At 53.3% G+C, this 13,472-nt stretch overlaps 2 protein-coding genes across 2 annotated transcripts in view; one reads left to right on the top strand and one right to left on the bottom strand.

Moving 5' to 3' along the window:
- The window catches only part of KAZALD1 (Kazal-type serine peptidase inhibitor domain 1), a 3,986-nt gene extending 501 nt beyond the window's left edge, over positions 1-3,485 (top strand). Inside the window, exons 2-5 of the mRNA XM_008587789.1 lie at positions 384-943; positions 2,112-2,272; positions 2,352-2,499; positions 2,700-3,485. Of these exons, the coding sequence (XP_008586011.1) occupies positions 436-943; positions 2,112-2,272; positions 2,352-2,499; positions 2,700-2,791 (909 nt within the window). The 5' untranslated portion in view covers positions 384-435 and the 3' untranslated portion in view covers positions 2,792-3,485. The remainder of the gene's footprint in view (positions 1-383; positions 944-2,111; positions 2,273-2,351; positions 2,500-2,699) is intronic.
- An 847-nt stretch (positions 3,486-4,332) lies between these two features.
- Positions 4,333-13,472, bottom strand: part of TLX1NB (TLX1 neighbor) — a 27,809-nt gene continuing 18,669 nt past the window's right edge. The window contains 3 exon segments of the mRNA XM_008587792.1: positions 4,333-4,576; positions 5,974-6,052; positions 8,200-8,254. Of these exon segments, the coding sequence (XP_008586014.1) occupies positions 4,333-4,576; positions 5,974-6,052; positions 8,200-8,254 (378 nt within the window).

Below are 13,472 nucleotides of genomic sequence, written 5' to 3'. Positions count from 1 at the left end.
ACCCCTGCCCCCCCATCAACAACTTCTTCCGGAGCCTTCCGTTCCCATCCATCTTGGGTTGGAGCATTAGAGCTGGATGGTGTATGGAGGGGCTGCTGGTGGAGTTGGTGTGTGAGGGGCGCACCTTAGCTTATCGCCCCTTCCTCTAACCTCTCCTCACTCCTCAGCCCAAGAACAGCTCCATCAATTGCTAACCGACATGACTGGATAACCCCTAGAGGGTCACTAGACCTCTTTGGGTGTAGCTGGGGGTGTCTACGTGTCTCTGAGGTAGCAGGGGAGAAGGCAATGCTAGGGTCAAGCTTTGGTACAAAGAGCAGTGATGTTGGTCTCTCAGCATAGGCATTGTTCTGACCTCCTGACCTGGCTTCCCTCCCTGGCAGGGTGCCACGAACGCGCTGATGCCCCGAGCGCTCGCAGGGCCTCCAGCTAACCATGCCGCAGCCGCCCTCAACCGCACTGGCGCTGCCCCTGCTAGTGCTGCTGCTGGTGGTGGTGCAGACGCCGCCCCCGACCAGCGCAAGGCCGTCCCCAGGTCCCGATTACCTGCGGCGCGGCTGGCTGCGGCTACTAGCGGAGGGCGAAGGCTGCGCTCCCTGCCGGCCAGAAGAGTGCGCCGCGCCGCGGGGCTGCCTGGCGGGCTGGGTGCACGACGCGTGCGGCTGCTGCTGGGAATGCGCCAACCTCGAGGGCCAGCTCTGCGACCTGGACCCCAGTGCTCATTTCTACGGGCGCTGCGGCGAGCAGCTTGAGTGCAGGTTGGACGCAGGCGGTGACCTGAGCTGGGGAGAGGTGCCGGAGCCGCTGTGTGCCTGCCGCTCGCAGCGCCCGCTCTGCGGTTCCGATGGACGCACCTACGCCCAGATCTGCCGCCTGCAGGAGGCAGCCCGCGCTCGGCCCGACGCCAACCTCACTGTGGCGCACCCAGGGCCCTGCGAAGCGGGTACGCACGGTCCGGGGCCCCTACCCCCAGCACTTGGGCTTCCTCGAGGTACTCCTCCCTGACCCCCGAGGGTGTTGGTTTCTGGTCAGCGAAGCAAAAGAGATGAAGCCAGGGAGGTCTCGAGTCCAGTGTAAGACCCTGACCCTGCTGTCGCTGCTGGTCCTTAGAGGCCGCCTCCTGAAGATGCGGGTCCCCAGCTTTGTCGTAAGCTGCGTGCGCTGAGCCGCGTGAAAGTTCCAGACCCTGCTGGCAGGGACCGACCTCTCAGACAGCAGGCACATAGCCAATGGTTGGCTCAAAATTGAAAGAATCAAGAAAAGCCCAGACTTTGCCCAGACCGCTGGAGGCCAGGCAGCGAGACGGGTTCCTGTGAAATGCAATCAGGTTTCGTTTGGGCAGATTCTTTGAGCAGTCTGTTAACCCAGTCTCCTTACCTCTCTCCTTTCTCCTGCGTTTAGTGATTAGTAAAAAAGTGGGGGGGGTGGCGCCAAGGGTTCTTCTAGCTCTCTCTCCCCACATCCTTGGGGACTAGGGCCATTCAAGCCTCGAGTTTTCTTTGGCAGGTTTAGTCACTTTCATTTCCTGTCCCCCTGCTCGGGGTCTGGCTTGTCTGGGGTGGCTAGGAAAACACGCCCTGCAGGGGTCCCAACAATTTCCCTATTTCTCCAGGATTCCTGCCTACCACTCAGGTCTGGTTTGGTTTCAGGTTCTCCGCCTTTGCCTCTGGACCCCCCAGGGGGTCGGGTGGAGGAAGGGCTGCTCTTTGGTCCTTTGGGAACTGGGCCTGTTTAGAAAAGAAGGAAGGTAGGAGGGAGGTGTTGGTTACAAGCACAACAGGAAAGGGGCCTGGAAGGGTGGGATGAGGACAGGGGAGCACTCAGGGACAGAGTGTCACTGCCAAGCTAAGGTTGGGTCTGTGTGCTTGTCTGTGCATCGTGTCTGCACGGTGCTCTGTGTGCATGTACATCTCCATATCTGAGTTTGTACCGTGTGCACCTGCATCTACATTTGTATGTGTCTGTGTACATGTCATGTTTTGCTTATGGATGTGTATTTACCTCAGCATATTGGGTTCTGCCACAACATGTCTCCAATAATTTGTATATATCATGTCCTTGCTGGGCTGGATATGCCATCCTGTTCTCAGGCCTTCCACCTCCACCCCCAGAGCCCCAGATCGTGTCGCACCCATACGACATTTGGAATGTGACAGGGCAGGATGTGATCTTTGGCTGTGAGGTGTTCGCCTACCCCATGGCTTCCATCGAGTGGAGGAAGGACGGTTTGGACATCCAGCTGCCAGGGGATGACCCCCACATCTCTGTGCAGGTAGAGACAGAGCAGAGGCTTCCCTCAGGCAGCCCAGGGACCCCCAGAAGGACTCTGCTGACTCCTCATCTGGCTCCAGTTTAGGGGTGGACCCCAGAGGTTTGAGGTGACCGGCTGGCTGCAGATACAGGCTGTGCGTCCCAGTGATGAGGGCACCTACCGCTGCCTTGCCCGCAATGCCCTGGGGCAGGTCGAGGCCACTGCTAGCCTGACTGTGCTCACACCAGGTAAGAAGGAGCCCTGAGCTCTGGGGGACTGGGAAGATAGTATTGGATTAGGTCCTTGAGTGTGTGTGTAAGAAACAGTCCACATGTGTATGTGCATGTGGGTGTGCACACACAACCATAGCCTTCCCACAGACTGGGACATGTGGGCACTGACAGCCCCTCTCTCTTGTTCTTTCTCCTTTGCCCATGTGTGTTTGCAGACCAGCTGAACTCCACGGGCATCCCCCAGCTGCAATCACTGAACCTGGTTCCTGAGGAAGAGGCTGAGAGTGAAGAGAATGATTACTACTAGGTCCAGAGCTCTGGCTCATGGGGGTGGGTGAATGGGCATAGTGCTCATCCATGCTCTTGAAAAAGCCTGGGAAGGGGGAGCAGGGTCCCTTCATGGATCACTTTAATGCTCTCATTGGGGGCTGCTCATGATGGTGGAGGTAGGGGACAGATGAAAGTTGGTGGAGCATAGAGAGAGGCAGAGACTAGGAGTGATAGGATGCAAAGGGGCCTGTTCAGGAACTGCTCTGGCCAGTAAGATCTGCAACCTAGGCCAGCCAGGCAGAAGGCAACAGGTGGGGGCTGGGGTGGGGGCTGAAGCATACACAAAGATGTGCAGACACCAGGATCTTCTTCTTTCTGGCAGCCCTCCCTCTGGCCCTGCTCAGCCACTCTCTCCTAACTGCCCTTCCCCACAGGCCCTGGTTTCTGCTATTATTTTTCTGGTCCCCAACCTTTGCCTAGCCTATTCACCCTTCCTCAAAACTTATCTTCCAGAAGTTTTCCCTCTCTCCTAAGTCCCAGTTGCACTTATTAACTGCAGTCATCCTTGCTGTTTGCTGTCTTTTGTACAGGGGGGCACAGTAGAGCATGGCTTAGTTCAGTGCAGTAAAATTGGCTAGGCCAGCTCTGTGTCTTATACCACCTTGTATTGGACAAAGCCTAGCACAGGACTAGGCACACTAGGCACCAATAAAGATTTATAAACAAACTGAGCCACACAGATGGACGGACATTTTATGCATATGTGTATATGAAGACTGGATGTCCCGGACAGCCCTCCCACACTAACAGGACTCTGACTTCCAGAAGCCATGGCTCCTGCTCTCAAGCACATGCCTGCCATGTGTACAGAGAGAAGGCCTTGGCTCTGGCCTACACTGCCCTCTAGGGAGGGAGGCTGGAGCTGTCCGGTTGTAGGGACTGTACTCCCAGTCTGCTCTCCATTGGAGCTGCTACAGAGAGAGATTATCTGTCCCTCTGTTCATCTTGCTCTGGACTCCTCCCCAGGCAGGGTGGGAAACCAGGTCTATGTGGATAGGACCTCAATATGAAATCATAAACTGGATAGAGGAGAGAAGTTTGACTACCTGTGTGGGCACACCCTTCCCCAACTTCCACAGGAATCTACCCATTTCCCAGCTGAAAAAAGCCATGGTAAGCTTGTTTCTTGTCTGCCCCAATTGTGACCTGTCCTATCTGGCTTGGGTCCTTCACAGAACCGCACTCTTTGGCTGCCCGAATCTCTCCTCACATTCTCCTTACCTAGCCCGGGGACACTGGTGAGGCGCAGTGTTTATTTGAATGATTAAAGGAGAGAATGAAAGCATAAGTCAGCGAGGCCAAGACGCTGTGTGTGGACGGTGACGACTTCCTACGCGCCTGGGCTCCGCCCGGAGGTTGGCGCCACCGCAGGAGGGCCTGCTCAGGGCTCGGCGTCTGAGTTTGTCCTCTGGGGCCCAATGCGGGGAGCCCGGCCTCCTGGGAGGGGCGTGGTCCGGAGCCCTAACCCCAGGGCTTGGCCACGCACCACTCCATCTGCTGCCGCCCTGCCCAGGGCCCCTAAGCCACAGGACGATTCTCATTGCCGAAGCCTGGCTTGAGCCGGTGGCCCCGGAGCCGCGCACGACAGCGCTGGCGGGTTGGATACAGAGCGAACTCCAAGCGACTGGGGAAGCAGGAGCAGGGGTATGGGCTGGTGGGGGGCGTGCTGTTCTGCATCTGGACCAGAGGAAGGTTGGCTCCGCGCTGAAAGAGAGCCGGGTCGAGGGCGCCCCCTGCGGGCGCATCGATGCTACCATGCCCGCTGCGGAGCAGAGGCTCCACGCCCAAAGCCCCACCCAACCAAAGCCCCACCCAACCGGAGAGGGTCACCAGGGTTCCAGGGAATCGCTACTCCTTAGTCGCATTTGCAGACTTTGTAGGACGTTCAGGAGCAGCCTCAGTTTCCCCTTCCGCCGCGTTGCTGGTTCAGGCCCCACAGCCTGGAATGAGAGGAACCCCCGCTGCCTACCGCCCCCACCCTCCCCTTACCCTTCCTTTGCTGCAGCGGACCGGCTTTAATAACGTCGCTGAAAAGTGACACGCGATTTATTATTAAAGTAATGCGGGCGCGGGGACGGGAAAGGTTTAATAAACGCGCTGAGATGCCGAGGATTATTCACCGCAAATAAATGAGAGAGCGCGGGCGGCGTTTTAATAAATAATTTCCCGCTGCTCCCGGGGGAGGGGGGAGGAGGAGGGAGCGGGAGGGGGCGCGGAGCCGCTGACGGAACTTTCGGCTTTGCCTCTCCACGGCTTACCAGGCTTTCCCCGCGTGTTTCTTTCTTTCTTTTTTTCTTAAAGATGACCGGTAAGAGGAATCTTAACCCTTGACTTGGTGTTGTCAGCACCACGCTCTGGCAGTGAGCAAACCGGCCATCCCTACATAGGATCCGAACCCGTGGCCTTGGTGTTGTCAGCACCACGCTCAGCCAGTGAGCTAACCGGCCATCCCTATATGGGATTATATGCATGTGTGCACATGGGCATTGTGTATATGGACATATTGTTATATGTGTATGTATATACATTTATTTGCAAGTATATGTTCCATTATGTATCTTTCTTTCTACAAATATTTATTATATACCAGCACTATGGTAGTGCTTGGGGCTACATCATGGATAAAAATTATCCCTTTCTTCATGGAGCTTACATTCTGTATGTGTGAATGTACATATATTTATATTAATTGTGTATGTCTATATTTATAGGATTATGTGCACATGTACATGTAACTGTCTATATGTGTATGTGAGGGGTAGAAAGGCTTAGTCCCTTTCTTCATGGAGCTTACATTCTGTATGTGTGAATGTACATATATTTATATTAATTGTGTATGTCTATATTTACAGGATTATGTGCACATGTACATGTAACTGTCTATATGTGTATGTGAGGGGTAGAAAGGCTTAAATTCTGGTGGGCCTGGAGATTCCTTGTTTTTTTACTCAAAAATGCAGGTCCTGTCACCTAGAACTCTATTCTGAGGGTGCAGGCAGCAGAGGACAGAGAGAAAGAGGCTGGAGACATAGGCTGATTACTTCCTAGGATAGATTTGGGTTATTTCCTCAGCCCTCTGAATGACTACATTCTTTCTATGCAGGGATCAGCTATGTAAGTCCACTTATGGTAGTAAAATGTTAAGGAAGATCCTCTCACCTTTGCTCAATGCAGAGCATCTCCGGAGGAAGGATAATGGTCTGCGAATGGGTGGGGTCTGGGGGTAGGAATAGTTTTTCTGAGGGCAGTGATGGGGGCACTTAGAGACTGGGAGGCATCAGGTCTGGGAGATAGTGAGCTCTGGGAGTCAGTTGCAGATAATGAGGGGTGGCTTAAGGCACGTGGGGAGGGATGTGGTGGCGTAGAGAAGGGGTCTGAGTGGAGTAATGAGGTCAGGATTGGAGGTGGGGGCAGAGATAGAGGCTCTGATGGCAGGGACACACCAGTCTTTGGGTGGAACCTGGAAGCCAGTTCAGATAGAGTAACGCTTCCCTTTGTCCCACCCCCTCCCTTCCCCATGCTGGGGCCCCTAACATTCTCTAGTTCTCTCTGCTCAAGCTGGGTCCCAGCTGTGCTGCAGGCACAGGAGGAGAGCTAAGGCTCCAGGGTTAGGCCAGGGTTAGGCCTGGCTTAGGTGACTCATCTAAGTGGTGGGTGAGGTGGGGCAGGGCTCACAATCCCAGTGTCCCATGAAGCCTCGTCCCAGCCACCTGGCTCATTGCCTACCCAATGGCTCATTGCCATTATCAGCTTTCAGTTTGGGTTCAGCCCAGGGGTTCAAACAAGGGTGAGGCATGGACCTGGAAAAGTCACAGAATATCCACTCCCCACCCCCCAACACACACACACTCCTAGGCTGAATTTGAAAAGGTGTCTCTGAATCATTTCTTCCTTCTTTCCCTCCTTTTGCTAGATGTTTTCCACATGCAGTCAAGGCCAGGACTAATTAGTCAGGTGCCATCCTAATTCTTGGTCTGTAGCAGTACTTCATAACCAACCCCTTCCTTCTCACCCTCCTTTGCTGGACTACTTCATCCTAAAACCAGGGTTCCTGGCCCTGACATTTCTGTTCCTGTATTGCCTCTCTGCCCTTCCTTCAGTCCCTCTTTTCTTCCAGGGGTTGAGATTTTGCATCCCTGAACTGTGTGTTCACTGGCCGGGGAGGGGGGAAGAGGAGGAGCTGAAGACACAGGCTGGTTCCTGGCCTGGATTTATTTTGACATTTTCTCTGCCATCTGGGCAACTGAAGGCTCTCTGGATAGGGTGAGCACTTATAAAAGTCCAGTTTTGGGGTTGGTGGCTAGCTCACTTGGTTAGAGCATGGTGCTGATAACACCAAGGCACCAAGGTCAAGGGTTTGCATCCCCGTACTGACCATCCCCCCAAAAAAGTACAGTTTTGATGACAACAGTTGCCCCGCAATCTAATCTCATCCCATCCCCTTGATGGGGAGCACCTCGGAAGGCAGGTTGGATTGGAGGTTACTAAAATGAGGTCTGGAGTCCCCTGGGAGAGTGGTGAGAGCCCGAGGGAAGGGATGGAGTCTCCCAGGATGAGGGTTGAGGACTCTAGGGATAGTCACTTCCTGCCTCCCACCTGACCCCCACCCTGGGTGATCTGAGCAGGGCTGAAGAAGGCTCCACAGTTCTCCTGGGCTCAACTCTTCGATGTCAGAAGAGTTAAATCTCCGGGGCAGTAGTGGGGTTCTCTGGAGGCAGTGGTGTCTGAAGGGTAATAATGGCTCTTTGGGAGAAGAACTGGGGGCTCTGAGGTCAAGGATAAGCTGGCCAGGGGACACAAGGTTTTGCAGTATGAATGTGAATCTCAGTTCTACTGCCTTTTTTCTTTTTGGTACAAGGATCAAATCCTGGACCTTGGTGTTATCAGCACCATGCCTAATCAACTGAGCTACTGCTTTTTAAGTGTATACCTTGGACAAGTTTCTTAACCTCCCTTCTTCTATGTCCTCCTCTGTAAAGTAGTGATAAAACTTACCCCATAGGGATTCTGAGGAATATTAGAGATCTTATAAATAATGTGTTTGGATCACAATAGGTGTTCAACAAATGTTCAATTTTACTATTACCATTTCTGGGCAGATGAACTGCATGGAGATGGGGCCAGGGTGCCCCATGCAGAGCTTCCTGCTAAAGTATGCATGTTGAGAATGGGGTGATCGTAGCCTTGGCGCCTGCCTGGAGGAGGCCTTAGAAATTGGGCATTGGGAAGAGGGGAAGGGCTGAGGCAGGATGGGAATGGGCAGGGACTGGACTTCCAGAGATGTTGGCAGTCTTCGCCCCCACCTCCAGCCCTCCTCAGGGAGCCACTGTCAGAACCCAGAGCTCTGGCTCTGGGATTTTGGGGAGGGGCGTCCCGCAAACTCACCTCCATCCATCTCTTTTATCTGGGCTGCTGAAGGGCTGGAGCTCCAATGGGGCCTCTGATGGGGAACAGATACAGACCAGGCGGAAGCAGCCGGAACTGTTCTGAGCTGGAGCTGAGGACCGGGCCAGAGGGTCAGCGAAGACAGATAAAGCTCAGAGCAGCTGGGGGCTCAGGGGACCCATGGGGAGGGGCAGCAGGGGCTGAGAGCTGGCTGTGCCTTGAGGAGGAGGCAGGGCCGGAAGCTTCTGATAGGGACCAGTGGCCATCAAGGACTTCATACGGCTAGACAAGGCCTTTAATGACGCTTCATGATGGGGGAAGGTGCAGAGTTTTCCTCCTCCCAGATGTGGGTGTAGGAAGTCCAGGGTGCCTGCCAGGAATGAGGATTGGTCCCAGGGAGAAGTTGAGACTTAGACGGGTGGATGGGGGTGGGGATGGGGACTCTCAAGGTGCAGGCCTGAGGCAGGGGTTCAGGGGGCTGCCTTACCTTTAAGGCGGAGATGGGAAAAAGGTTGGTAAGCAACTCTGCGATTTTAGTTCCTGTTTTAATTAACTTTGAAGGGCTCAGGGCCTCCCTGACTGCCCGGGAGGGGAGCAGGGCAGACGTTTATTTTCCTCTTTTTCCTTTTAAAGACAATTGTATTAAATCACTTTGTTTTCATTCTGGTTTGAACATGGAGCATTTAAATGGGAAAGTAATTGTTTTACCTTGTTTGCTTATGAAGAGAGGAGAGTCGGGAAAGGGAGGGATGCCAGGGAGAGGGAGAGGCTGCAGCCTCGGGCTGCTGCACACACGCACACACAACCACGCGCACACACACCAGAACCAACGTCCACGTACCCTCACACTGGCACGCATCAGGTGCCCACAGAAAGACACACCTTGCCCACATACCCCCAAATATAGACACCTCAGTACTTGCAAGCATGCAACTGCGTTCTCCCAAAGACGCGCTTCCTTACCACAGCCGTACGTGTAGGCAGTAGCTGGCTCTCGCCCCTGCACACGTACCCTCACACTGGCACGCATCAGGTGCCCACAGAAAGACACACCTTGCCCACATACCCCCAAATATAGACACCTCAGTACTTGCAAGCATGCAACGGCGTTCTCCCGAAGACGCGCTTCCTTACCACAGCCGTACGTGTAGGCAGTAGCTGGCTCTCGCCCCTGCACACACACTCCCAGCACACTGAGCTCACGGCGCAGCACACTCACAGGTGCCCTCAGACCCCCGCTTCCAAGCGCGCGCACACGCCCAGCACATTCAAGTACTCTCAAGCCTATTGAGTTACATCATCACAAGTACACACAGGTTCAGGCACACAACTGCACACACTTATTCTCAAATACACAAGCACACCCTGACAAGCACCCTTGGGGACAGACTTGTCTGAGGGCGGCGTTGTCATGGAGGTGGAAGAGTGGTGGAACTGTCCCTCTCAGGGGGGTTCCGGAGCCCCCAAATCTATCCGGGCTACTCCACCGGGTACCTGTCAGGTTCCCTGAAGGATTGCTCGCGACCTTGATTCTGCAGCCTCTGGGAAAGAGTCGCTCCCTGCCTCCCACCCGCCCTGCAGCCCAGATCACTAGCGCAGGGAGGAGAAGGCCCTGGCAGGGATCCGGGTTCTAACTCGGGCATCTCGACTCCGCGCCCTCCCCCGCTGTGTGCTCGGCGTCGGAGGGGTTAAACCTCGGTGGCGCCCCCCGCCCCCCGCTGGTACATCGAGGGCCGGGCCTGTACCTGTACTTTGTCTTCATCTGTCACCCCTTCTGACAGTCAGATACATCTTGTGGGGGGGGGAGGGCAGGGCGGGGGAGCAATAATTAGCCTCTCCCGCCTCATCCCCAAACGCCGTTGCCGTCAGCTGCAGGGTCTGCGCGAGGTGGGGAGAGAGAGAGAGAGAGAGAGAGAGAGAGAGAGAGAGAGAGAGACGTGACACTGTTATTCCTTCCGCTCCTCCTCCTGGGAAGGCGGACAGCAGGTGAGGGGAGGGATCGGAGAAAGCCCCTTGCTCTCCCAAATTCCCCACTCTCCCCTCATACCCCAGGCGTTCTGGCCCCTCGTGAAGGCCTGGGGGCTGATGGGGGCAGGGGTGGCGAGGGAGGCACTGCACACATCGGCAGGTGTGGAGGGGTGGGGCACCCTGCTGGAGTGCCCTGTTGACGGCTAATGACTACAGCATGTGTTAAGGACCAGTTTTTCTTCCTATCAGTGAAGGAGGAGGGTGGTTGGGATATTCCTGGGGAAGACAAGTACTCCAGTGCCAAGGGACTGTGGATTAAAGGGACACAGTGTGGGAGTCAGAGGACACTTTGAAAAAATAAATAAGCCCGTGTGTGTGTGTGTGTGTGTGTGTGTGTGTGTGTGTGTGTGTGTGTGTGTGTGTGATCAGAGTTTGGATAAGGAGATCAAGGTGCTAGGTCCTTGGATGAGGCAGGTGGGACTCAGGATCAGGTAAGAAACACCCAGCCAAGGAGAGGTACTCAGATACAGAGTATTCCCAGCCAGACTGCTCCCTGAGCCTGAGGTGTGCCCAGAAAGGAGCTGGTCCTAGGGTCTCCTCAGCATGAGAGAAGCAGCCATGATGGTGAGGAGAGGTGTTGCTGTCACTGCTGGGGCTGGTGGGGACACAGAGACACAGGGCCCTACCTGTCCCCTGGGCAGCCTGAGCACCAGGAGATTCTAGCTTTTTTCCACAACTTTGAGAAATCATTAGTTAAATCTGTGTTCTTTATTATGTCTGAGAAACAGGATCTTTTTGCTAAGGTCTCTGATAGAGTTGTGAACACAGCATTACCCGTGAGTCAGGATCCCTAGGTTCTAATCCTGGTTCTGCCACTAGCTAGCTGTATGATGGAAGATAAGTCACTTAACCTTGCTGGGTGCAAGCTTATTCATTTATAAATGGGGGTGGGGGTGTCCTTATGAGACAAACTCTATAGATAACTGCTGACACCCATGTCCTATAACTTCTAAGACCTGAGGAACTCTCTCTCTCTCTCTCTCTCTCTCTCACACACACACACACACACACACACACACACACACACACAGTCTCCGTACCCTATGTACTGTGTGCGTCTCTGGTCTCCCAATCATCTGTAAAATTTGCTGTGGTAGGGAAGGAGCCAGGGGCCAGGGCACCCCACCAGAAAAGCTGACTCTGTGTGTTTCTGTTAAAAGAAGAAGAAGTAACCAAAAGCCTACCAGAAGGGCCGGCCCGTGGCTCACTCAGGAGAGTGCAGTGCTGAGAACACCAAGGCCACGGGTTCGGATCCCTATATAGGGATAGCTGGTTAGCTCACTGGCTGAGCGTGGTGCTGACAACACCAAGCCAAGGGTTAAGATCACCTTACCGGTCATCTTATTTAAAAAAAAAAAAAAAAAAAAAAAAGCCTACCAGAGCTGGAAAGTGGACACCAACCCAGGAAGTTAGCACTGGAAGGGGCCTGCCAAATGAGGAGAAGGGGCACTGGGAAAGGGAGAGAGCCAGGCTTAGAGAGGTGTAGAGAGAAGGAACGGGAAGCCTCAGCTCAGCTGCAGGGGACTCACTGCTGAGAGTGAAGAGTGAAAAGTGTTGACAGCCCTGTCAGGAAGTCACTCGATGTATCCCACACCCCGGTCTGTCAGGTTCCATCTCCCCAGGGGAGGAGCCCCTGTGAGTCACGCTGCTCTCTGTCCCCCTATCCCCCCTCCAACATACACACATACACGCACATGTACACACACAACCCTCCTCTGGAAGATGGAATTGATTTCTGGCTATTATTTTCTTTGCCTGAAGAAGTGCTGGAGTTTTGATGGAGTCAGGGGAGAGGAGAGAAGCAGGAAGAAATCAGGACTACCTGGGATGGGGCCGCCTGGTCTGGTGCTGGGTCACCCGAAGCAATGTGGTGTCTGGGTCGAGCTGGTCTTCTAGGCAAGCCTTTCACTTAAGGTAGAGGTAGGCTTTTCTCTAACAACATGCAGACCAGCTGTGGGTCACGAAGGACATATTGGGGACCCTGGAACAAAGCTGGACTTTCATGAGGGGAGGGCTGGAGTCTGGAGGGAATGGTTCAGATGGCCTCATTGGTGGGGTAGAGATTCTATCTCCCCTAACCTGGGAGTCAGAAATGATTTCCGCCCTCTTTGACCACTCTCTGGGGTTTCTTCTGTGGCCCTGCCTCGTTTCTCCTGTTTCCCCTTCCGTGGGAATAGGCCTCAGCTTCAGCCCCAGCCTCTGCTTTCACCCACTGCCAGAGCTTCACGCATCTCCTCAGCAGGATAATTCCTTAGTCTGTCTGTTAAAAATCCTTTTTACTGTCCTTTACTTTTTTTTTTTTTTTTTTTTAAAGATGACCGGTAAGGGGATCTTAACCCTCAACTTGGTGTTGTCAGCACCACGCTCAGCCAGTGAGCGAACCGGCCATCCCTATATGGGATCCGAACCCGGGGCCTTGGTGTTATCAGCACCGCACTCTACCGAGTGAGCCACAGGCCGGCCCAACTGTCCTTTACTTTTAAAATGTAGTATATGAATGCATGCTTATAAACATTTAAGTTTCAAACAATTCAGAAGTATGTAAAGAAGTGGAAGTCTTCCCTCCTTCCTGCTAATCCTGCTCCCTTCTCCATAAGTAACTGCTGTTAACAATTCAGTGTGTGTTCTTCTAAGTCTCTTATGTACATATTTAATACACACATACACACACAGTTTTAAAACAATTATTACATGGATTCATGTCATACTTTCATTTTGAAATTTGCCTCTTTTATTGAAAAATATTAGAGCTATTTTCCAGGTCACCACATATGGATATACCTAAGTATATGTGGATATACTTCATGTGGCACTCCATATTAGATTGAACAAATTCCTTACTGATGGACCTTTAGATTGTTTCCAAGTTTTACAAACAATGCCATGGTGAGCCTCCTTAAATATATGCCGTTTTGCACAAGAATGAATATTTCTGAGATTCAGATTTCTAGAAGTGGCATTACTGGGCCAAAAGATATACACCATATATCTAACCCTGACTTCTCATTCAAGCTTGAAACACATTTCCAAGCAAGCACCCTGGGATGCTCAGAAGAGGATGGCCTGCTGGTTATTTCCAGGTGAATTTCCTAAAACACTTCGCACTCAACAAGTCCAATACCGAATTCATTATTCCCTCTTCTCCCATCCTGCCACTCTGCCTCCCAGCCTCCTTGCTTTGGTTAGCATCGGCCCCATACATGCTCACACCCAAGCACCATACTTTGGATCATCTTTGACCAAGG

This window comes from Galeopterus variegatus, unplaced genomic scaffold, assembly GCF_000696425.1.
Source record: "Galeopterus variegatus unplaced genomic scaffold, G_variegatus-3.0.2 Scaffold4542, whole genome shotgun sequence".
Lineage (NCBI taxonomy): Eukaryota > Metazoa > Chordata > Mammalia > Dermoptera > Cynocephalidae > Galeopterus > Galeopterus variegatus.
The sequence above is the reverse complement of the archived record's forward strand: the minus strand, read 5'-3'. Positions and strand labels throughout refer to the sequence as shown.